General features: G+C 47.4%; 1 protein-coding gene across 7 annotated transcripts; it reads right to left on the reverse strand.

The window, feature by feature from the left end:
• Window positions 1-490: 490 nt before the first annotated feature.
• On the reverse strand, window positions 491-24936 carry BRD8 (bromodomain containing 8). 7 transcript variants are annotated; one of them, XM_086621425.1, is made up of 26 exons: window positions 24905-24936; window positions 24499-24595; window positions 23775-23844; window positions 22707-22756; window positions 21470-21592; window positions 21249-21329; window positions 20737-20801; window positions 19985-20121; window positions 17928-18072; window positions 16530-16739; window positions 15830-16110; window positions 14868-15323; window positions 14421-14514; window positions 14161-14207; window positions 13582-13796; window positions 13187-13279; window positions 12914-12982; window positions 12109-12286; window positions 11351-11455; window positions 10464-10508; window positions 5089-5367; window positions 4487-4687; window positions 3012-3157; window positions 2188-2274; window positions 1682-1750; window positions 491-725 (listed from the first exon to the last, which is right to left on the reverse strand). In XM_086621425.1, the coding sequence occupies exons 1-26, from the start codon at window positions 24921-24923 to the stop codon at window positions 491-493; spliced, it is 3597 nt and encodes a 1198-aa protein (XP_086477551.1). In that variant the 5' UTR covers window positions 24924-24936. The 7 variants fall into 7 exon arrangements, 6 of the variants coding, with proteins under 6 accessions (XP_086477551.1, XP_086477554.1, XP_086477556.1 ...); XR_015222588.1 differs by lacking the exons at window positions 491-725; window positions 1682-1750; window positions 2188-2274; ... (1 more) ...; window positions 4487-4687; window positions 5089-5367 and adding exons at window positions 9280-9315; window positions 9688-9847; window positions 19341-19556; XM_086621428.1 differs by lacking the exons at window positions 491-725; window positions 1682-1750; window positions 2188-2274; ... (1 more) ...; window positions 4487-4687; window positions 5089-5367 and adding exons at window positions 8901-9315; window positions 19341-19556.
• Window positions 24937-25174: the final 238 nt, after the last annotated feature.

Below are 25174 nucleotides of genomic sequence, written 5' to 3' on the forward strand. Positions count from 1 at the left end.
TGCACGGGGCGGCGGGCGGCGTTGGTCTTCCCGGCGGGAGGCCTGAGGCCGCACGGGCGGCAGCGCTCGCCCCGACCCCAGCCCCAGCGCGGGAATGCCGCCGGCATACGGGGGAGGCAGCGGACGGCAGGGCTGCCCCGCCCTGCGGCACCCTGGGTGTCCGGCCGGGCGCCTTCCCAGCGCTGGGCCCTGGATCATCCCAACTGGTGACAAAGATTATTTTTCTCCCCTTTTTTCACCCCAGGGAATCTTTTCTGCCTGCACGGCTACACTGCTGCTTTTCCCAGGGAAGAAAAGAGGCACTTTTTCCCGTGCCCCTCCTAGTCACTGCTTTGCTCTTCTTCCCATCAACCCGGCAGCCACCACTGGGGGATAACTGGGTCTGCCGAAGGCCGTGGCTGCAGTGTCAGCACATCCTCTGAGCCCCAGCGGACCTCTTGAGCCAGGGGGACAACACTGCTCCAGAACAAACAGGCCTCGGACACGCTCGTTACCTTGTCCCCCACTCTAGTCTGTCCCTCGTGCACAGGAGGGCTTCGCCCAACACCTGCAGCTGCTCCAGGACCTCTCGCTGCATCTCCGTGGCCATGTGGTACACGTGGTGGTTCAAGCTGTTGTACATCACTGCGTTCTGGAACATGAGCATGAGGTCACGCTGGAACTGGACCATGGACTGAATGTGTCCCTTTGACAGTCTTCTCTTTATGCTCGTTAAATCCATGGGTCTACAAAAGAGAGAGAAAAGGAGAATTAAATTGCAGCCCACAGCCAGGCGTTCTTCAGGCTCTGCATGAACATGCTTATTCTCATTTCAGCATGGCCCTGAAAGCACAGCTATTTTCAATCAATTTTATTGCTTAGGACAAAGAGGAGGAGCGAGAAATGTTCTTCTTCTAAGTCAGACAAAAGAAAGTTCAGCCAATGCGACACTTGCTGTCCAATCCACTTGGCAGGTCATTAGCAGTCACCTCTAAAAAAAAGTAGGTGTTGAGCTCCAGAGAAGGCAAGCAGAGTGATTCCAGTAATTAGTCTCCATGAAGTCAGTCCAGGTCTTAGTGGAGAAAGAAAAGTTACTAAAATAGGTGTCTATTAAAACCCTGTAAAATTGAACGGTGCCACTAGCAAAAATAGCAGTGCTGGTAAGGGGAACATGACGGAGAATAAATATTACTTCCCTTACTTTGACAGAATGAGAAAACGAACGGCTGCAGAGAGACAACTGTGACCAGAATAGAATATGATTCAGTTCTGAAAAATGCCCTTAATCTCTCTGGGAAATATTCTGTGACCCACTTCTCCACTGAGAGCAAAACATCTGGGGAGCAAGCAGTGGATGAGGAGAGGTACTGACCGAGGCACACGCTTCCAACATGGGCAAAGACATGGCTGAGCCGCAGAAGCTGAACCCCCTGCTCAGATACGACTTCCAGCTGCACGGGCTGTGCCTGGAGTAAGTGAGCCATGCAATGCCAGCAAAGGGCAGGCACAATTCCTATCAGTGCTGGAGTCAGTGCAAGCTTCCAGGTTCTAATCACCCGGAAGTGAGTTTTATTAAAAGAAATCAGTGGGAGATGCTGGTGATAGGAGGAAGCAAACCATCCTACTGACCCTTTGGAAACGAGAGAAGACAGAGAAAAAACAGAGACAAACCAACTAGCGAGCACTTCCTCCACAAACTCACCTCTTTACCACATCCCTGTATCCAGGGGCTTGTTTCTCTGACACTGCCTTCAGGAACGGGCCGCTGTATCTACAGGGACAAGTACAAAGAATGACCTCTCTCTGCCCCTCCACCAAAGACAACATCGCAAGGCAGACCAGCGCCTGCCTCTCCCTGCTTGCTGTGAGGACCATGGCTGACTAGCCACAGCCACTATTCGGTGGCTGACATGACTCGGTGCAGGAGGAGGCTGAGCCCCTCGCTGAAGCTGGCAGTGCCAGCTGTGTAGGATGCAACATTTGGGCTCTGCCACATCAAGCAGAGCAAATAAATATGCAGTGTTCTCTCCAGCTTTGCAGCACGCAGCTGTTCTTGCTGCGAGGACAGCCAGAAGCAAAGCAATGGAGAGACAAGCCAGCCTGTGGTGGCTGTCGTGGAGGGGACGATAAGGCCTGGTGACACAGGAGCTGGAACTCAGGGCGATGTCTACTGGAGTCATGTCAATCCAACCCTTTGCCCCCACATACCTGTGACTGGCTATCATCTTCCAGATGGACAATAGAGTTCTTTTGAAGAGAAAATGCTGTAGGGGGTTATCCCAGCTCAGCTGCACCCTGTGGAGGGAATATATTGCCACATCATCACACTTGAGACAAAGTAGGAGGTGGCAATTCTGCTAGCACCCACCACATCCAGGTGGATGAAGCTCAGAGATCTTTGCTGTAGCTATGAAAAACCTCTCAGGGTGAGATGGTGGAAGTGTTCTGCATCTGAATGCACAACTAAACATCCAAAATGCAGGAAGATGCTGGGCAATAGGTAGAAACAAAAGCTGAGCAGCTGTAAAGGGCAGGATCATGTTGGATAGAAAAGCTAATGCTGCTCTGAAGTTCCAAACTTTACTGAGGTGTTTTTTATTAAGTTTCTCATTCAAAAAACCTCATGGTTTTCCTTCGAAAGGTGGCTCAGGTGATCACACATGCAGCAGAAAACCTACATGTGACTGAGACGCCTGCACCTGCCTAAAGGGGGCTGGTAATGCCTCTCTTAGACGTTGGACTTTACATTTCCTGACAAAGCGTGATGTCCAACTCACATAAGGCCTATCTGCCTTGAGGAAACATGTCTTTTCCATTTAATATCTTATTTAATCTCTACTCTTCTCACTTCAGCTTAGAACCAATGCCCCAAAATGCTGGCAGATCCACAGAGACAGCACAAGTTACCTCCTGTTCTCCTTGGCTATCTCACCTTCCTCGAGGTGACCTGTGCTATATACTTGTTCTGACATGAGACAAAGAAAACAACTCTGTTCTGCTGTGCCTGCAGGAGAACAGAACAAACTACTTACAGCTGCATGTTGGCAGGACTTGTGGAGTCCAGCACAGGGGCTGCACGGGTGCTATCGCTATCATCTTGATCCTGGGCCTGATTACTCATCTCCTGTGGATGTGGCACACCTAAAGCTTGTTCTCCAGCTGTCTCTTGAGTCTCGTCCTGAAGAGCAGAGAGGGAGATGCAGCTAAAATAGCAGCCCATCACTTGAATTCTTTATCTAGAAGGCAGCCTGCTGCACATCTCCTTTCTGCATCCAGTCTCAGCTGGGAGCTAGCTCGCTGTTATTCTGGAGGATGTTTGACCTTATTGAGACCTTTGCTGTGCTGCCCAGCACTCCAATAACAGCTGGGTCTGATCTCTGGGACCATAACCACCTCTGGCTAACACAAACACTGTGGAGCTGACTGGTGCCCAGTGTTGTGTCTGTCTGTTTTTCTGGGAAGAGTCATGGATGTGAGAGGGCAATCAGGAACTGAGGCAAGACTGCCTCAGGCTTGTTAAAGCTCAAGACATAGAGAACAGGATCCCCTAGAGTGCAACAAGGTTGTTTTCTCACAAACTCCCACATGAATATGACAAAGGATAGTCTCAGCCAGGAAGGAGAGTGGTGCTGTTGGTGTAGTGATTTGCCAATAAAGCGTAGAGAGTGACAGGTGCAGGGAGAGAGGCTCTTTGGAGTCCAGAAGTGGGATTATGTGCAGAGGCACCTGAGAATTCCTCAACAGGAGATGTGAAGCATGGAACAAACTCCTCAGGAAGAAAGCGGACACTGTGCTGTGTTTGGCTTTGATCACTGGGAGAACCGTGAGGGAACTGCTGGGCATAACACCGTCCTGGCTGAACAGGTGAAATGCAAGCATCCTGAAAGTTTCTTCTGTCTCCAGTGTCTAAGTTTGCAAGGGAACAAATGTGGGTGTGGAAAAATGGCACTGTTCTTCCACTGTTGTGGAAGGTATGTTACTATATGTTACCTGTCCCAGCAGCACCTCGCAGGCTGGTGGGAGCCCGCAGCTCCTTAGACACAGGACTGATGCAAACCCAGGCTAGACAGTGCCTGCTTCCAAGACACGACGTCTCCAGGGGCAGATGGTTATTGCAATCACAGCCACGTGGGCCTGAAACCAGCCAAGCTGTGTGCTGCGTAACACAGCAATTAGAACAAGGCAAGTATTCCAGTCTTGCCTTAAACCTGAGAGCAGACTGCCAGCTCTCATGAGTCACCTTTACACTGCCAAGGAGCAATTCCTCCAACTCACATCTGAGGGTTTGATCAGTAACAAGCTTCCTGTTCATAAAGATACATATCCATACATAAAAACCATCCTTCCCCTCATACATTTCTTCTGCATTCCCCTCCCTGCTGCCTCCTCCCCCTGTCTCTCCACTTGGAACCTGAGACATCCTCATCTCTTCTAGAGCCAATTTCCTTCACTGTCTCCTGTCTCTCACCCAGGATCAGAGGGTCACTTAGGACCGTCTCTCCCCTACCTCTCTTCCTGGGAAGTGTTCTTTCTCATCTGCCAGGATGTGTAGTTGACTTTTGTCTGCTCCCAAGATTGCTGTTCCTGTGGTCTTTTCCAGGCACCTCACATATTCCCCATCACCCTGCTTCCCAGAGCCACAATAATCCCACTCAGTCTGTGATGACTCTGTGCTGCTAATGCAGAGAGGTTCCATCATCTGGGTTACCTGCAACACAGAGATGTATTACTTCAAATTGTGATGGCAAAAGGAAGAAAAAGTAAGCAGCACAGATGCTATTTTTGCTTTCACTCACGAATGCCTTTCCATTTTTAGGAATCCTTGCAAAATCTTCTGATGAAGCCCTGTGTTATTATTACAGTGTCAGTTCACTGACATCTCTGTGCTTTAGGGTGAGCTGTGTTTTGGCAAAGAAGCTGCCTGACTGTGGTGCCAGCTTTAAATAGGAGGAAGGGCTAGGCTTGGGACTCGGAGCAACTGAACTCGGGGCATCTGCTCCTCCCCCAGGCTGTTTCTGTGTGCAGGGATGGTGGAGGCTCTGAAAACCCTAATGTTTCAGGAGGGCCTGAACTATGCCACCTCCTTTCCTGTCATCCAAACAGCCCTACCTCTGAGAAGAACTGGCAAAGACTCTCATCTTCACATGGCCTCTCTGCCTTCTGGTAGTCTTCACTATCGTCGTCCCAGAGAGACTCACTGAACTCGCGGTCTGCTTCTCGACTGTTCTCCTCTAGCTTCCCCATGGCCACGTCTTCAGGATTCCTCCAGCTCCCCACTTCCAGATCCAAGCTGGAATCCCAGCTGAGAAGAGACTGGAAGTCACTGTTCTTCTCTGACTCACTGGGGGACTCCGTCTCAGACTCCCACCACACCCAGCCATGGCCCATCTGCAAACAAGCATAGAGAGACAACAATTTCTTTGTATCCTGATCCAGAACTGCCAAGCCCAGCTTATTTCCTGACGTACTCAGCCAAAGCACGGGAAGGACCCTGTGAAGCGAGCAGCCTACACCTGAGCCGACACTTCACAGCACATGGCAGGGCTGTAGCTCTGCAACACAAACTGCCACTTCAGAGCAAGCGAATTTCAGGTTTTCTGGTGCTTTTGCTATGCTCTGCCCCTGCCCAGGGGTCGGCAGGTTACTGTGCTTGGGGGACGCTGAGCTGGTTAGGAGCATGTGGCTTTGCCAGATGCTACATGTTTAAGGTGCCAAAGGCATCCAGCAGCAAGCTCAAACCAAGTCATACGGGGGCTCCTGAGCTGCTGACAGTTCTGAACAACTAGTGACACCTGCTGCGCCGTGAGAACTTTTTATACTGGAAATGACTTATTACCAACACTACAGACACTTTGTTTTGAAAGTGACAGGTGTGATTTAGCTGGATGGTGTTATCTTGTATATTTGAGCCAGAATAATTATAACCACACAGAGTCACACACTGACGGGACAATTCTACTCATTTCAGAAAATAAAAGTTAGCATTCTCTTAAGAAGGAAAAAAACATTCTTTCAATCTCTGTTCACTAGTTCATGCCTTAGTGTCTCCTACTGCACGACTCCACTAAGATTTCTCTAAGTCTGGGGGATTGCTTGTAGAGTCACAGTAACAACATTAAAGGCTGTTAGAAAAATCTCTATCTTGCCACTGAACTCAGCTGCCCGGATGCTGTACCTATGGAGAATTCTATGCATTAATTAGCAGTGTCTTTAGAGTTTTCAGTTAATTACGTACAACCTAATTTTTCTAGAGTTTTGAACAAGCACATTTCTCACTGATTTCCTTTTGCATTCTCAGGACTGCTAGCACAACTACAAATAAAGCTTACAGTGCATACCTGGGAGAAATAAGGAATCCATTTGGTTTGGGATGAGAAAACTGGTTTGCTTGTTTTCTGAACTTTGAAGCAGAGCTAGGATCTGAAAGGCCGTCCTTCTGAAACCTCTTTCAAATTTAACTTCGGTGGAAGCAGATAAAATTTGATGAGGTAAGAGATAACATTACCTGCTCTCGGCTTCCAGCTAAAGGAGTTGGGCAAACTGTGATTTCATCTGCAGAGTAACCCCATGCCTAAAGCACTTTCCTGCACCATCAGCAGAGCTGGCTGCACACGCAGAACCAGCCACCGCAGCTCAGCTGAAGAACAGAAAAGCCTTAGCCTAGGGTAATCCAATCACTGTGATCATCTTCCTGTACTCCATTTGAGAGGGATAAGCATTTTAAAATCAGGAAGCCCAGGGAACTTGGGCATAAGCATTGATTAAGAGGATCTTCGGCCTTATGTTCAGTTTTACTAAATCCTGGAAGACTCAAGACCCAGAGTGGAACAGCAGCATTAGTGCAAGACAAGCAGGATGAGTGAAATAATTACAGACTGCTTAGTTCCATACCAATTCTGTACAAAAATAAGGGACAAAAAGGTAGACTTCAAATTTTTATTAAGAACTGCCTAAGAGTTCTTAATTATGTTGGCTACATAAGTCACCAGCAAGGAATTGTTATCAAATCGGAAAGTTTTAGTTCACTTTGCAGAGATCAGACACTGTGCAACCCTCACCACTACGAGAAAAAGCTTAGAAATAAAAAAGATGGCCTTTAAAAGGAACTTACATGTCAAAACAAGAAAAATGATAAAAGCCTGACTCTAGTAAATGAAATGTAGAATCCACAACAAGTAGGCAAAAAAGAAAAAAACTGACGAACAATTTGCTAAAGACATAAAAGCAAATAACAACAACAAACCTCATCAAAAACATCAGAAGCAGAGAGCTGCCAGATGATCAGTGGGGATGACGCATGATCAGTGCCAAACATCTCAGGGGAAAATGGGGCCAGTTGGAAAAACCAAATTAATCATCGTTATCAGCAGTTGCCACAAAGGAAATCACACGAGACTTTCTCTTGGGATGGGTCTGAGACATTGTTTCTAATTAAAATGTCAATGAGGAGGTTTTATAACAGTTTAAGGGATGGAGTAAACCTCAGCACCAGTTGGGAATCTCTCAGGAGTCCTAAAGAAGCTTAAATAGAACATGACCAAACCTGTGCTGCGTAACCTGTCATTTAAATCAGACAAAGCACAATAGAAAGATGCGATTGTTTGATCTGTCTGTGAAAGGGCGATGTTGAGAGATGCAGCACAGTAAAGCCCGAGCTCTGCACTGGACAGATTAGAACAAAGTATTAGGAAGGACAGAATTAGTAGTCAGAGCACAAGATGATAAATTGGGAAAGAGGCAATGGGGCTCTGTACAGCAAAGTCGTACCTTGGATTTTTAAAGATCTTAAACATCATTAAAGGCTATTAAAATGTCATGGGACAAGAGAAAAGGCTGAGGGAAAAATACCTGGTTAAGAGAAGAAACCAAGGGCAGGAACAAACAGCAGCGCTTTCCATAATGAAAGTGAATTACTAGTGGGCATGATAAAGGTCTTCCCATGTGCTACAACTTCAGTTGCTCAACGCGGACAAAGACAGGGCAGATGTGTTACAGAGGAGCTGGGGCCAGACTCTTCCCAGTGGCCAGCAGCGACAGGAGAGGACGCAGTGACAAGCCGCACTGAAGGAAATTCAGCTTGGACATAAGGTAAATGTTTACTCCATGGCAGCGAGTAGGCACTGAAACAAGTTGTCCAGAGCAGTCAGGGAACCACCATCCTTGGAGATTTTCAAAACTTGACAAGGCTCTGAGCAACCCGATCTACCTCTGAAGCTGCCCCTGCTTTGAGCACCAGATTGGACTAGTGAAGTGGTCAGAAGTCCCTTCCAACTTAAATTATTCCATAAAATACCGGAAACCAAAATAAACCTGTACTTTTTGTGCTATGAACTTAACAACCTGTAATCTCTGGAAACAGGCTATAAAAATTCACATCAGAAATTTGTTTCCAATTTCAGTAGTGAAGGAAAATTAGCCAGTAAGCAAAACAAATGATTCTACATTTCCAGCATCAAATGTGTAGAGTGATTCTTGGTGGAAACACACCTCAGCCAAACACAGGACTCACCACAGCAGGCACAACCAATTTCAACACAAAACTTGTGAAAATCAAGGTAAGGTAACAATTTCTAGGGAAAGAATGTCAGGTACATTTCAGTACATCCGTCTCTTGAGGAAACCTCCAACAAGACTGTAGTATTTAACTCCTCATGGTTAGCTCTCCTGTTTCATCACAACAGTGCCACATCGTCACACACACTCAAGCAGGGAATCTTCCCCTCCATCCAAGCACTATGCAACATTCTCATGATTAACAGATTGTCCCTCATGTCAAAGCTCTGCCGTGCTTGTGTGCTATATGGATAAATGGAAGAGAGTTATTTTTGCAGATATTCAAGACAGGTACGCACGCTTGTACAAAGACAGGTTCCTCACCGCCCAGAGCTGCGATGCCCAGTACACTGCACACTGCACACTGGTTTTGTTCCCAGACTTTAATATACATACACATTTACACATCACTAGTAAAAATCTGTACACTTCACATTACAGTACATACGAGCCACCAGTTGCTAGCTAACACCAGAACACTGATGAAGCCCAAGACGACTGCCCTAAAACGGGCAGGGGGGCTAGTCTTCCTCTCCAGGGAAGCTTCTTTGGGTTACACATTCTGATGAGACACTGCTTTCCAGAGGGGCAAGTGAAGAAGGTGGACCAGGTCCCAGAAATGGACCTGCAGCTTTTCTTCCTCCTCCAACAGCTGTCAACAGCATCTTGCTTGCGCTCCAGCTCTGGATGCCAGGTGCTGGGATTTTCCATCCGCCTGCAGCATCATTTCTTCATCTTCATGTCTGCCTCGATGGCACAACGACGCCCTCTGGTGCCACCGTCCTAGTCACAAGGCAAACAGAGAGAGTTACACAACCCTAAACACAAATTTCACTTCCTCCAGCACTTGAGGAGGTAAGGAATTTTGCATATGGTAACAGCTTTTCATGCCTTCCTAACAGGAGAAAGGGAAGCTGTCCTCAGAGGGCCTGGGGTGGCCTGCCTGCAGACCTACTTAAAATTCGCTCTGGATGTAGCACAGGTGCTGGGATTTACAGCATCTCGGTGCACTGCTGGTAGCCAGTGCAGAGAGAGGCAACAAGGCTCTTGCCCAGAGAGATTGCTTTTGGAACCTGTACAGTGCAGGCTTTATCCTAAGTGGCAGATTCTAGCTTGGCTCTTAAGATGGGAAGAGGAAACTGCTGACTAACCTACCTTATCAGCTGCTGATCCCTACGGGAAGTGCTCCTCCAGTTGAGTGACCCTGGCACTAGCTCCCTAGTTTCTCCGCACAGCTCCTTTCCATGAGCAGAAGGCGAGCTGAGAGCTTCCTTTGATCCGCTGCCCTCTCCCTCTGGCTGACATGCTGACTCTCCTGGAGGACTCCTCTGTCTTTAGATATATGCGAGAGAAAAAAACAACTCTCCATCTTCCTCCCCTCTCACCTCCCCTCAACTCAGAGACTTGGGGTTTACTGGAGGGAATATTTTTCCAAACACTTCCAGATCACCACAGGCACAGAGCAAGGTATTTCTGCAGAGTATCTTATTTCCTTTCTGGACCATGAATGATAAAGGAGCACACAGCTGACTCCTCACCTTCCCAAGACCCTTTGTACTGTCTCGAACGTGTGGAAGGGGCAGCTGTGTAAGTGTGAGAGATGCAAGAACTATACTACTGTACCACTTGGTCTGTCTTCCCATTTACATGGAAAGAAAGCAGGAGAAAAGTTGTGGAAAAAAGCAAAGGCAGATGACAAAATGAGAACACTTGGAACCAGAAGAAAAGATTGAAGCCCCTCCCACTCACCCACGCTGAGAAGAAGGGACTGAGATGTTTCTTCTCTAATGATCATGGTTGTACAGCCCCCAAGATAAACACACACCGCTGCAATGCTAAGGATGCTTTGACAGTGCAGTGATCACCCAGACAAGGAGCAGAGCACACTGCCAGCAGTACTGCAGTATCTGCTGGAGCCTTTCAATACTTACAAAGAGAGAGAGAAGGAAGGCAGGAGAGCCCATTGGGACACTGTCCTGTTAAAAGGCCAAACAGAAGGACTTATCAGATATCAGATACGGAAATGCACACACCACGTAGAAGCACTGAGCCCACACACGAGCATAGAGAAACGCGTGCCCGACTCCCCTTCCTGCATGGCATCAGTCTTATGCAGCAAGAACACAAAAACAGACAAAAGAGGGATACGGCGAGAGTCAGAATGCTAGGAAAGGGATATTCCCTCCTCAGTCGTGGCAAGGCCTGGTCTTCCAAACAATTTCTGCACTGTGCAGTTGCCACTGGAACTAAGGAGGCAGTCCTTGCTGTCACAATGTTGTGTGTACCAGCTGAGAGCACCTGAGATTGCTTGATAAAGTTTAGATGTGTCCTTAAAAACAAATCTACATTGCTATCAGTTCAGATCAGTGCGGAAGTCAGAGGTTCTCTGGTGTGTTTTACACAGCAAACCAGACTGGAGTGATTCCCTGGTTCTAAAAATCTGACTAGGAAGTGAAGAACATGGCAGAGGCTAGTCTTCTGATTCTCTACACCTTCACCTTCCTGCCATATAATGCCTCTTCCAACACTCTGTTCACAATTTCCCTACAGTTTTCATCACCTGTTTTTAAAAACAGGGAACAGAATTATCAGGATTACAGAAAACACTCACGAGACTTGCCTCTGGGAGGATGTATGGCTCCAGAGCTGAAATCTAATCAATGGACACATTTAAAGAAAAATTTGTTCACAAGAAGACGCTGAAGCTGTTGGAATCTCGAAAAACATTCCGCCTATCTTTGGTATGGGAACTTCATGCAGTATCTCGGGATTCTTCAAAAGATACCGAGTGTCCTTCCACAGGGTGCAGCATTCTCACCTTCTCCGAAGCATCCTGCTTGCGAGTGGAGTCTCGCCCGCGCAGGCTCTTTGCACTGATCCCGGACTCCGACGTTTGCATGATCAGTTGTGTGGCCAGAAATTGCTGCAAGAAAACCACACTCTGTGAAGATTCTCAGGCAACACAAGCTCAGTTAGCGTGTCAGTTAACTATCACAAACCACCGGCTGGGCACGATTGGGTCAGAGGCAGTTTCAGTTCCTTGTCCGCTGCTCAGAATAAGTTCCTCCATTTACCTCAGAAGCCACAAGTCCTGAGGAACTATAAAACTGCAGTTCAAACTCTGGTAGCCCTGCCACTTGGGTCATTCTACTTCACGGGAAATTTTAAATGGCACATATTCACAGGACAGTTTCATGTACATTTTATACCAGCATAAACCAGCACAGCTGCCAAAAGAAGCAATCGCGTCCCCTGTCATTCACCATTCTTGCTGCTTGTTTCTGTTCCTGAACCACACCCTGGTTCTTGCTGGCCTAAGCATTTCCTTGAAGGAAACTAGATTTGAAATTGGTCTGGGCTGAACCTAACAAACATTTTACTGCTTTAGTTTTAATTTATCCACAATCCAGTTCACCACCAACACTTGTGCTAGCACAAAAGAGATGCAGGGAGAGGTAAGACTACTTCATTCACTCACACTGTGAGTGAAACTGTGCTCTTACATCCAGAAGTCTTTCCCATGCTTATGGAACAAGGCAGATGTTCTGTCCTGCACTGGACAGCTCAGTGCTTTACCTGGATCTGCTCCAGGACATCTCGCTGCATCTCCACAGCCATGTGGTACACGTCATGGTCAGAGCTGTTGTACATAACTGCATTTTGAAACATCAGCATAATATCACGCTGGAACTCTGCTGTGGTTCGTATCAGCCCGTTCTCAATGTTCTTTTTGATGGTAGACAAATCCATTGGCCTATGAAAGAAATGCAGTCAAAATAGCAACAGAAATATTTAACTCTTTCCCCACTCTTTTGTGAACATCCCTGGGTCTGTAACACGTCTAGTTAGGCCATCTATTTAATTTAGCCTAATAGGTTCTCTCCAACATAGCCTGTGCTCCTGAGTACCAAGGCCTCACGTTGGGAGACACAAGCTGTCCATCAGTTACCATGAATGATAACAACAGCGTGACAGATGCCTCAGGAGAGGCATTTGCTTTCTCCAGGCATCACTGAAGGAGAGACTAAGGAGCTAGAGCTGCAGCCACTGAACTGTTTAAGAGAGATTTTGGGGGCTAGCAGGGGATTCTGGTAATTCTTCCAGAAGAGTCCACTATCTAGGACACTAAAAAATGCTGATTAAAGAAGACAGGTCTTGTATACTTCCTTCAAAGACGGGGCTGAGGAAAGACATGTATCTGTTACTAAAGATGACCCTCTTCTTGGGGAAACCTGTTTCTGACTGAATCATGCTAGAAAAAAAAAATTTTCCAAGTCTTGCAGTCTGCATGGTAGCCAAAAACTACCTAATTCCTGCCAGAAATCCTACACAAATATGCAAATATACAGAGTTCTAATGACAGAAGACTGTTGAGACTCACCTCTGCACAATACTGTGGTAGCCTGGTGCTATATCATCAGTTACAGGCTGTAGGAAGACATTGGCGTACCTGCAGAGAGAAGGAGTCCACTTAGTGCCCCATCCTTCCTGGTAAATATTTGTTTCATGCTCTCATGTTTATTTTCCTGCTACCAGTAACAATATGATTCATTATCTCCCAGTACCAAGGCAGGCAAGCCTCCGAGATGCGAGAGTGGAGACTTGTCTAGGATTAGTCACTTCTTTCTGTCAGTTCTCAAGACATAAAACCCACCTGTGATTAGCTGCTGCTCTCCAAACTAGCATGATGGCCTTCTTCCAGATCTTCTGGGCCTGTATTGCTTCCTGGTCCTCACTGCACACTGAGCTGAGAAGAAAAGAATAGGACTTTCTTCAGGAGTCTGCATACTGCCTTGGAGCAGAAACTTTATGTTTGATTTTGCCTTTGACATGCCTATGCTCACCTATGCCAAAGACAGAAAGAAAACCATGGAGCCTTGTACTATGGCACTGTCTGCACATTTGCACTTGTAAGCAAGAACCAGACCAATCAACAAATTCCCCTTTGGACTCACTCACTCGGCAAAAGAGAGATGAGAATCCTATGCTCCCTCCACAAGACAGGCTGGGATTTGCACCTGCGTGCCTGAGAGCTTCGCTGATACTCACAACTGCGAGGAGGCCGGGCTGCTGGGGATGGAGTCAGCTAGCGCGTGAGACTGCAAAGGCGCGTTATGGACACTGAAGCCATCATCGCTCTCGCTCACAGGGGGTTCGTTATCCATCTCTGAGAGATATCCCTCACCCTGATCTTCTTCTTTGGGTTCCTCCAAACTGGCAACCTCACTGGCACCATCCTCATCATCTTCTTCACCCTGCCCATCCTGAAACACAGAGAGTTCATGAGTCTGCACAGCCAGCTACAGCAGCAACTCAGAGCCTCCAGAGCAACTATGGTTCAGCAAGCACAGTGATTTTCGTGCTACGGCTGCTGACAGCCGTACAGGCACTGCTACAAAACCCTAGTACTCTATCCTGCCCTGCCTCCCTCCGTGGATGCCGGAACACACATACAGCCAGTTTTATAGTGCCTGAAGCAATCTCCCCTTTAGCTCCAACTGCAGACTGCCCACTTCTCAGTGCAGAAAGCTGAACACAAGCTTTGCTTTTCAGCAGATGGGAGCCAGGATGCAGCAGCAGTGAGATGTTGCTAATAAACTGACATGACTACAACCAATCCAGAATTACCTTCATCTGACTCCTAAACAGGGCTTGGGCCTCCTCCTTCATTGACTCTGTGGAAGAAAAAGAAGCAGGAAGGTTGATTCTCCAAAGCAGTCTTCCCTACAAAAACTCCTGCACCAATGCCTACTGTCCTGCAGTAATTACCACTGTTCCTACACATAACTTCTTTTCTCCCTCCTCCCCAAAAAACCTGAACCAGATCACTGACAACTATCCAGCTAATAATGTTGCATGTAAAAGATTTCCTAGCTGAATTAAGTTACCTGACAGCTCAAATTTGTGCTGAACATCAGCCTGTGAGGAGTCTTCACTCACATTTGGGACTTGTGGAGGGGATGAATCATCATCAGGTGGGGTCTGGAGGGAAGAGAAATGCACAAATCTAGATGTTTGTGTCAGCTTACTTCGGTGAAAGTGTGGGCACATCTCACTCAGCCTAACCTAACTCAAGTCAATGAAGTTCACTGAGCACCTTCCCAACAGCAATTCTGCACATGGATGGGGGGAAATACATAAAGGTACTGCCTAAAGCAGAGAGATTCTCTGCAGATCGAACAGATCAGCAGCATGACTCCCAGGAAAACAGTCACATTCATTGATGGGCCATCTTCAACCCAGCAGTCATCCTTCCTCTAAACTTCTCTCCTACCTGCCACAACTGCTCCTTTCTTTCCCCACACCAGTTCAAGACAGCCTCTCTGCTCACATACCTCTGCCTTCACTGTATTGTGCACTGTGTCTTCTCCCTTGGCCGATTCTATCTCAATTTCAGAAGTCTCTCCTGCTGCTACAGCTGCTCTTTGATCCTCTTCTATCTCTTGGCTTCTAAGCTCTGGTGTTTCTGTCACTCTTGCACTTGCTTGTATGGTTTCCTCAGGGCTCAGCTGATTCTGCTCCTGCTCTGCAGGTTCTGGCTTTATTTCTGATCCCAGCTCTCCGATGCCCATTAGGTCTCGAATTCCCTTTGTCTCTGGCTCCTCACACTCCAGTCTCTCCTGCTTCACAGTCACAGTCACTTGGGGTATCTGGGCCTGTTTCTCGTGCTCCTGATGAATTGCGTGTTCCCACGGGCCAGGCAGAGTCTGAGGGTCGTCAGTATCTTCACAGAAAGAAGACAGAGCAGCTTCAACAACTGCTGCGTCCAGGACTTCAGGGTGGTCATCTACCTTTATTGCCAAAACAAACACACAGCAGTGCAGGCCAAGGTCAGAAAGAGGGATTAAAAAAAAGTTCATGTTATTTGGTAATGAGACAATTGCAGAAAACCTGGTGTACTGAGTTTACAAAGTTGCCTTTCGGAGTCAGACTCTCATCACTCCCTGTGGAATCTCCTGTGGAGCTTGTTTCAGAAACACAGCACTCCTGGAAATTGTGCTGCAAGCAGCGCTCATTTGTCTGCCAGAGATGTGACCCGAACCCTACCCAAGATGAGGAAGAAAGAGATTTCTTTCTGCACTCTGAAGAGGAGCACCAGGCTAAACGTGGCAGACTAGCAGCAGTGGTGTCATAGGGTCATTTCCTATTGATCTGGACAACGATGGTGATAATGTGCATTTTGGAAGAGTTACATCTTGCTTGTTTAAACTAACTAAGCTGGTGAACAGTAATCACTTGAGATTACCCTAACTGGATGTGGAGCAAAAGCCACTGTCACTTTGCTTTGCCCATTTACCTTGTCCTCAATGATGGCTATAATATTTCCAACAGTATCGAAGTCCAGCTCTTCCCCTGTATAGGACACTGCAATATCCATTTTCTCAGCCAAATCCAGGTCTTCTTTCCCATCCATGCAGTGATCTTTGGAAGACCCTGCAGTGCTGCCAGCCCCAGAACCCAGGCACTCTTTCTTGATTGAATCAATGATCATGGATATTTCACTGCTGTCCATGGACACTGTCACAGTATGGGAATCAGACACTGCCTCCATGGAAACACAGGCTTCTGGCTGGCTCACTGCACAAGGATGAGAGTGACAATCAGAGACCAATCTGCAGAAGACAAGCCCACATAAACAAATACTGCAGTGGAGAAGACCAAGCACCAAGCGCAAGTATCCCAGGTCCACCCACAACAGCATGGCTTAGAAAAACAAAAGACGATTACGAGTTTGCTTTCCCACAATAGAGACAAGGTGAGATTCCAGCCCTTGAACCACAATCCAGCAACATACCATTAGCATCCCCACCCTCACTCAGCAAATCCTGTTTAAAACCATCTGTTTACTCCAGAACCCAGCCATAACCATCCTCTCAGCAAGGATGGCAATTCTGAGGTGATAAAAGGCCAGCTGAGAGCTTGCTGGGTGCTGATCCCAAGGGAAATTCTGCTTTCCAGCAGTGCATGATCTATTAGTGCGTAGTTCAGGAACGCACCTGTGGCTACGCTTTCTGGAGCTGCAGCTGGTGGCACAACGGATGGTGCTGACAGCGTGGGCATCATGACAATGGTTGCCTGCGACACAGGCTCTACGGGGGGTGGCAGGAGCTTAGCTGGAGGTTCGCTGGCAACAGCGGAGAAGGAAGCAAGAGGTGAGGTGAACTGTGCAGGACCAGCTTCTAAAAGCCGGGAAAGCGTAGGAGCACCTAACAGAGAGTAGAAGGGAAAAGCACATGAGCAAGAAGCAGCCACCACTGAAGTCCACAAAGCCACCACCAGGTTCTTCACTCTCTGGTGGCTTCTTCTGGGAAAAGAGACACTGAGAGGTACCAATAAATGATCCCAAATGTTATATGGAGAACCTGCACCAAAAATGCGTAACGCCTTTCTGCGTGCAGTCTTGAGACAGAATCATGCAGGCTATGGGACACTGTGTTCAATGTAAGGGCTGGACAGGCTAAGCCACACATGCAGAGAGATGCCCTTCCAAAGGCTCATCCCAATACAATAACGGGAAATCTGAAAAACAGTGCTGAGAGAGCCACACAAGTAAGCCAAGACAAAAAGTCATCACAGGAGCCGGAAGGGAGCAGAGGGGATCTCTTTGCAGGTCCTTCCTGGAGAATTCCTCATATCAAAGGTTGCCACTCATCTCAGCTGTAATTTTCAGTCTGAATTTACTGGACTGTCTGGACCAAATTAATAGGTCTTAAAGAACAGACATGGATAAGGAAACTGAGATTATTCATATGGAATTATACATGAATGAATGGCACAAATCCTCAGGTGCAGACAATGTGACTAAAGCACCAGTTAGCATAAGCTGAGAAGAAACTTCACCTTTGGCAGGTTGTTCTGTCAAGGCCCAATGCAAAGACTCTTGCACTGTCCCTCTCACCCCTCACTCTGTGGAACTTACTCTGGAGCTCACAGCCCACTGTGGTCTCAGCCTCAACAGACCTCTAAGCTAAAGCAGAGCTACAACACATTGAGTTCTCCATGTTCACAGAGAGCTGCAGTTTGACCCACTGAGAATCAGATACTAGACCAGTTTTTCCCCAACTCCTCTTCAACTAACCCTTTCTTTCTACACTTCGATGCCTGGTATTAGCCAGTGTCAAAACCAGAAAACTAGACTTCATGGATCAGGACTGAATTGAGTCTAATTGCTTCGGTCATTTAGATCAAGGCGTTCTTTTTTCCGTAAGGATGAGAGTCTTCTTAAAAAAAGAGTAGGGGTGAGAGGGACAGGGGTACAGAAATAGGAATACAACTTATAAAGAAGTCCCAAAACCAGCCAGGCTAGATGTCCTTCATCCCTCTCCAAAAAGAATCACAGAACAGTCTGAAGGTACATCTGGACGGAGAACTGTACAAGGAGAGTCCCGAGTTACCTGAAGCAGCAGGAGATGCAGGGACAACACCAGGTGCCGACTGCATTTCCCCACTGTGCAGCACTGGAAGGACGCTTCCTACCTCCAGCAGGACTCCTGAGCTGTTCATGTGACCAGAAGCCACTGCCATTTCATTTTCACCGACCTGCCAAAGGAGGACACAACTGAAGTTTCTGGAGAAACCATCACATCAGTGATTCTCTGCCAGATAGGCACCTCCATGAACATGTCTGTCATTTGCTGTCTCAGCATTTCTTCTGCGATTTTGGTCCAGTCTAATCCCTGCCTGAGGCCCCTTATGCAAGTGCAAAACATGACAGTTTAAAACTAGTTGTCCTTCACCTACAATACAGCTGCAGCATCACCCTCCTTTGATGTTAGGCCAAATACATCATTTGCTCTACATTAGTTCCCTGTTCAAGGACCTCACAATCCTTTACAGTAGACACTAGTCTCTCTACCCTCTGAGATGGCAAGGAATTATCCCTTATTTTGAGATGAGGGAAACTGAAACACCAAGATGGAAAGTAACTCTATCAAGGTCACACAGCAAACCTATGATGGACCTTGAAGCAGATACAAACCAGCCCTGTCGATACAAAGAAAACCCAGACTTCCACAGCCATCATCCTGCCTTGCTTCACACTATATTACATTGCATCCTGCAAACACAGAACCCATGGAACATTTACCCAAGCTAACAAACAGAAAAGACCCCAAATCTGACTATTAAAAAAAGTCAACAGCAATACACCTATTCCATCACACAAGTACTAACACAGAGAATCTGCGCCATGGGCAGGCTGATGGCTGCTATTTTTAGACTGGGCTCTGAACACTGTCAGCAATGGTCACCCTCCTAAAACTTCCAGAGTCACCAGCACCTGAAGGGTCAAAGTGGCTTGTCATCACAGTGATTTTAGTAACTCTCTACAAGTATGAGAATACTGAACCATTTCAATATTGGTCATAAACCCCATTAAAGGACTCCCTACTCCATTACAAATATTGAAACTCAACTTCCTGTCAAGATGTAAAGAATTGTGAGCCCCATGTAGGTATTGCCTAGAACACTTCTATGGAGACTTATTGGGATGCTGTTGACTAACACGCCCCCTCCCCAAGGGAGAATGATTTCTTCTAGCAAAACCTGCAACTCCAGCTCCTTATGACTGAGGGGAGATAGCCAGTGTCAGTGCTATGTGGTGAATGACTGCTGCAGTCCTGCACCCGCAGTACTGCTGGGAAAGGGTCCCACCTCTGTGGCTCACAGGGGTAGTTGTATCTCTCGGGTATCGCTTCTGCTGGGACTCTCACGAAAACTACGGTTTTAAAAAGTCTTTGCAGCTCCCCCTTTTTCAGTGGGGAGCAAATTGTTTGTGTGCTTGCATATATGAGCAGAGAGCTCCATACCAGCCTGGGGCTTGTGGGCAGGAGACTGCCTTTCTTCAGCAGCTCTGAGAGCAGAGGGGAAGGAGGCGGAGTTGCTTTCTGTCCTAGCATCTTTTTCTGGGGTGAATCATCAGTGACTGGGGTCATGGGGGCATCCAGGGGAGCAGAGCCTGGAGGGGTGTCAGGGATTCCAATGAAGGAGGCAACTGGGGTGCTGGGCAATGTCCCTGGAGTGACCTGAGAAAGAGAAAAACCACACTGTTCAAAGCCACACTCCACCACACGGACTAGCCCCACTTGCTCCTTCCCCCAAGAGCATTGATCCAGCACACCACAGACACCTACTCCATTCACTCGCTACACCTACTCCAGGCATATGCTTTCACCCTTTCCCTGCCCTGTACTGCCACTTCCCAGGCACACACAGAAGACTGCCTGGCCAGCCCACTGATGCCCCTACATAGCCTTTGACCCAGGCACCTGATCATCACAGACATGGAAGAGGACACATATCTCGAGCAGTACTGCACATCAACCACACTACAGCACTACCACAGCGAAAAGTTTGCAAAACAAGGCACAGGCTCCTCCCCAGGCTCCATGGAGGATGCAGAGCCCCATGTCCCAAGCTGGTCTTTCCCTCTTACCATGGGAAGCATTCTTACCCCTGGACTGGCTTCGTCCACAGCGGGCTGAGACAGATCTCCCAGAGCATAGTCTCCCCCTGGGGAGGTTGAGCCTGCAGGGGAGCGAACCATCACACCCGTTAATCGTCGTGGTGGATTCTTAATGGCCTGACGAGCTGGAAGAGAACAGAAAACACAAGTGAGATTCCCTGACTCCATCTTGGACAGTCCCTGAGAGTTACCTCTGACTTCGTTCTAAAGAACCCTAAGAAAACAACTTATATTGTAGGAATTTCTTCCACCACACTAGGCTCAGTTCACCAATACCACTAGCATTGGGTAATGCACGTTAATTTCAGACTTCTGTAGCAGCTGGGTATTCACCACCTCTCACCACTGGTAGGTTAGTTCACTGAATTGCCTCAAGAACTATAAATGAATTAAACACTCAGAATAAATCTCTCTTATCTTCAGACAATAGTAAAACTATAGGGAAAACTAAAGGGGTGAAAAGCCTGACATTCTAACAGACCGCTCCTTTCTAATCCTACTTCCTCTTAGATATACCTTTTCTACAGAATTTGTTTCTTTCTCAGAAGTCTCTGCATTTTGCCCTGTTACAAACGCAGTGCTGGAAAGAGAATATAATCTCTCTTTCCAACTCCTATGGTCAAGGAGTTCCTCCTGAACAGGTCTTTACAAGACTTAAATTTATTTCCCAAATATTCTTATGAATGTATGCATCTCTCTGTCTCTCTCTCTCGGAGTAAGGAAGCTCACTTCCATCTTACCCTGATAAGCAGCATCTGTAGCCTTCCTCTTGACTTCTGCCTCCTCCTCTTCCATTTTTTTCTTTCTGTATACAGAATCAAAACCTACTGTCACACAGTGTCCCACTTCCCCTTAGTTCCTCCTGCAGTTTACTGACCCCCACCCCACCGTCTCCAGACAACAATGACCTGCCTCTGCAGACTCAGGCTCGAATCCTCTGAGGAGGGAAGCAGAGTCAGAGGCCAGTCAGAGAACAACACATTTGGCAGGAAATTTCACTTCCAGCTGATTATCAAAATGGAGGAGGCAAGCACTATGTTGCAAGCCATCACTGAGCTTTTCATTGAGAACCTCCAAAAGATGTTCCACACAAGCTGGTGCCCCATCATCTAAGCTAAGTCCACCCTCAGAGGCCAAAGCATCTGCCCAGCCACCCTGTTTCTCTTCACCCAGAGAGGTATCTGACAAACACAGTGTCAGACAACTACAATCTCAGAAGAAAGCATAACATGGAAATAATTAAGTAACACACATCATAATCTCATTGCATAGCTCCTCCAGTCTGTTATCCATGTGTCCGGCCTGGATCAGCTCTGCATCCTTCTTGAGCTGCCTGTAATCAGAAAATCTTCTTACTTATCACTGAACAGTACACCCTAAGCAGCATTTGCACCCCAAGCACCATCCCACTTAGGCCACTTTTTCAAGACAGGACTCTCAGATGCACCACAGCTTAATGTCTCTGCCACATACCTGTATTTCTCCTGCGTTTCTTTAATAATTTTCTTCAACTCCTCAACTCGTTCTGCAGTCAGTTTCCGCACAATAACATCTTCCACAGTTTCCACAACTTCTCCCTTCTCACCACGTTTTCTCCTATACAGTAAGAGAAAAACAAAACAGTTCAAATATGAAACACAGAAAACCCCAGTTGTCCTTTCATAAATGGCTGCTGTCTGTCATTCCTGACACAAACACGCACAAAAAAAACCCCAACTGCCTTCCAATTCCTCTTAAATGATATTGGTCAGCACAATGGTCAAACAATCTCATCTGAAAAGTTTATCTAATTCTTAAATCTGTCCAGTGTTAAAGACTTCAGGAATAGATCAGACATGCAAGCCCACTTCAAATTCTCAATGTGAAAAAAAAATCAATCATTCGACTTCAGAGAAGACTGTTACTACCCACGATGAAACATCTATTTTTTCCCCTCAATAACTCCAAGCCTTTTGTCTTTGCAACTCTCGTGCTGAAGATCATTCAGCACTCTCACAAACAAATACTACTTTTAAACATCCTGCCTTTAATTTAATTTGACACGAAGTCTCAAAAAAAATGCCCGGATTTAGGAGTGAGAAATGTCTGAGACAACAAAGCTGTAGTGATAGCATTGATAAGAAAACTCTAAGAAATCACTGCAAAATAGAGACAAACACAAAACATTTCCCTTTCTCACTCTTGCTGTCTTTTCTACCCCTATTCTGAATGGTAACTTTATGTGTAAAGCTTCTGATCAATAAGGCTAAGATGCAGTGTTTTATTCCAGCCAAACAAACGTTTCTTTTTGCTGCATTAAGTCCCCAAATGCACACTGCAACTCTTACAAATGGAGCTGTGGCAAAGAGGCCCCAATTGCCATGTACTGTAACGACAGGAGGGGCACATGGAAGGCACTGACACAGAACCATAGTTCTAAAACCAACTGGTTTTAGAATCATGTAATACTGAAATACTTCAGTCTTATAAAAAAAGGAGACAAGATAAGGAGATACGGGAAGCATGTTCTAGGAAACACCTTGGGCTTGCCGATCTGCCCCATCTGCCATTCCCTGATCCCACTGTTCACCCATGCCAGCTACCACAATTGAATTTCCTCACTCCTTTACGCTCCTTCTGGAAGGAGCACTATCAAGTCCTTTGCTGTAAGAACTGAGTAAATCCACCCGAAATTGCTGCGGATTGCACTTTCTTCAGACTTTGTACTCACTTAGGGGTCTCTGTAGTCTCCAAGAGCTCTGAATACTGAGATGCACAGTGCTAGAAGAAGCAAAGAAAATCAGAGGATGCTGGAGAGGCAGCATCAGCCAATGCATGTCAACAAAGCCTACAGGACACCTACTCCTACTTCAGAGGTCTAACATTGTATGAACATATCTGACAGTCTTCTCTGGAGTTTCCCCCATGGCTATAATTCAGTGTAGCTCAAAGTGAAGAAGCACATTCACTTTTACTTTAGCAGTGCCCAGGCTGATCTTCAAAACAAAGCTAAAGAATAGACGCTCTCAACTAACCATTTAGAAGTCAAAGCAAGCAAGCATGATTAGGAAAACTGTAGCTGTAATGTTTCCATCTGTGAACATGAACCAAAAATATTTCAGTGCAGGAGACAAAATAACATTACATCAAGGCCAGTTTCACAGCTTAACAGAAACAGTAAGCAACATAAAATCCCCAACTTCTCCTCCCTTGATTCTCTCCAACTCTTTCTGTCCCTTATACAACAAAAATCCCAAGTGCTTGCCCAAACAGCAGGACACACCAAAACAGATGGGCACCCACAAATTCCTGGGGCAAGGAATTCCATAGCTTAATTACAGGCCTGGTGAAGAATAATCTCTTCTGGTTTGCTTTGAACCTACCTCCTGTTAGTCTTGCTTAATAGCCTCTAATAACCTTTTACTGGACAAAGCACCAAACAATTAATCCTTACTCATCCTCAACATGCCACTTCTGATTATGCTGGCATGTGTCATCTTCCCGTTATTCAACTCTTTTTTATGTTAATGGTTCTACCTTACTTAGCCATCTCTTACAAGAAAACTGTTTCATGTCTTTGATCATCTTTGTCTTTTCCTTAACTTCATCCAACTGTACTATAAGCTCAAATTTAATTTCAGAGACAGGAAAAAGTATTTAATCTGATTTAAATAAAATTGATTTTTTAAAAATTAGTTTTACTTTGTTTTTTTAGAACAAGAAATACATTCTCTTGGGCAGCTGTCTTACTGCATGCAGAATTTACTTTTTCCCCCACATTCAAATGGCAGCATCTTACCTTTTGGGAAAACCAGTCAGGTGGGCGTCCTGGCTCTGCAAAAGGTTTGATAGCTCTGCTCACTGAGACCCTACAGGAGAGAAATGGTGAGTCACTGACAACTTACTTCCTTCCCCAGCCAACATGCAGAGAAAAGACACTGACCTGTCTTGACATTCATCGCTGAACAGCCCTCATAAACACAATGAACTTGACAAGATATAATTGTTATGTTCGGGAATTATTCAAGTACAGCCTTTGGACTCAAAAATATTTGCCTGCTCTTAAATAAACAACAGCTTCCCTACCTTGCTTTGAAAAGCAAGTTTCTAGCTTCTGATGACACCACTATACTTTCACAAAAACCTTACTTTGGTGAAGGGAAAGGGGCAGTAAAACAGAGCTACAAGCTCAGAAGCACAGGAATCTGTTATCAAACATTCTTCTTCACCACAATTCACCTCTTCCATTTATAAACGTATCACTCTTTGTTCTGATCCACATGCTTTCGACTTTTACAGAGTAGCTACGAAAAACGCAAAAAGATTGCCAAGGCACTCCTCCATCTCCGCCAGCCCCATCTTTGCTGCCAACAGGAAGAACACAGGACCCGGGACCGTTTGTGACCACCTGTCGCACAACAAACCGGCACGGCGAAGGAGAAAAGCCCCGCAGCAGCGGAGTGCCCGGTCAGCGCTGCGCCCCCGCAGCCCCGTCCGTGCCTGCGCGCTCCCGCCGCCCTCACCAGTTCTGGTCGCCGCTCCGCATGACGGACGAGGCCAGGCAGAGCTTCTCGCGGACGGACCAGGGCTCCGTGGGGCCGGCGCTCAGCAGCTTGTGCTCTGCCGGGAGAGCGGGAGGAGTACGCGGGGCCGCCCCGGCGGCACCAACCCCCCCCCGAACCGGAACCCCCGATTCGGGACCCCGCCCCCGCCCGCTGGCCCCGCCCCCGCCCGCGGCCCCACCTCCCACCCCGGGCCGTTGTCCCCGCCCCCCTCGCTGGACCGTTGGTCCCGCCCCCTCCCTTCGGCACCGCTAGATTCTCCCCGCGCCGTTCCCCCATTCCCCTCCCGCCCCAGCCCCACCGCCGCCGCTTCCTCTCCGCCGCCCGCCGGCTCCCCGACGCCTCTCCCGACAGGCCCCGCACTCACTGCCCGTCCCCGCCGCCATCTTCCCCGGCCGGCCCGAGGGAGGCAGGGCGGAGCCACGCGCAAAGCCCGCCGGGAGTCGCGCGCCCCTCGCCATCCCCGGGCGCGCGGTCGGCCGAACGCTCAGGCCCCGCCCCCTCCTGCCCCACGGCGGGCGCTGATTGGCGGCCAGCCGGGCGCAAGTCCTCATTGGCGGAGCGGGCTGGCGGCGAGGTTTGAAACCCCAACAGTAGCGGCCGCGCGGTGAGCGCGAGGTGGCGGAGCCGGAGCGGC

The sequence above is a fragment of the Tauraco erythrolophus genome, chromosome 16, assembly GCF_009769465.1.
Source record: "Tauraco erythrolophus isolate bTauEry1 chromosome 16, bTauEry1.pri, whole genome shotgun sequence".
Taxonomy (NCBI): domain Eukaryota; kingdom Metazoa; phylum Chordata; class Aves; order Musophagiformes; family Musophagidae; genus Tauraco; species Tauraco erythrolophus.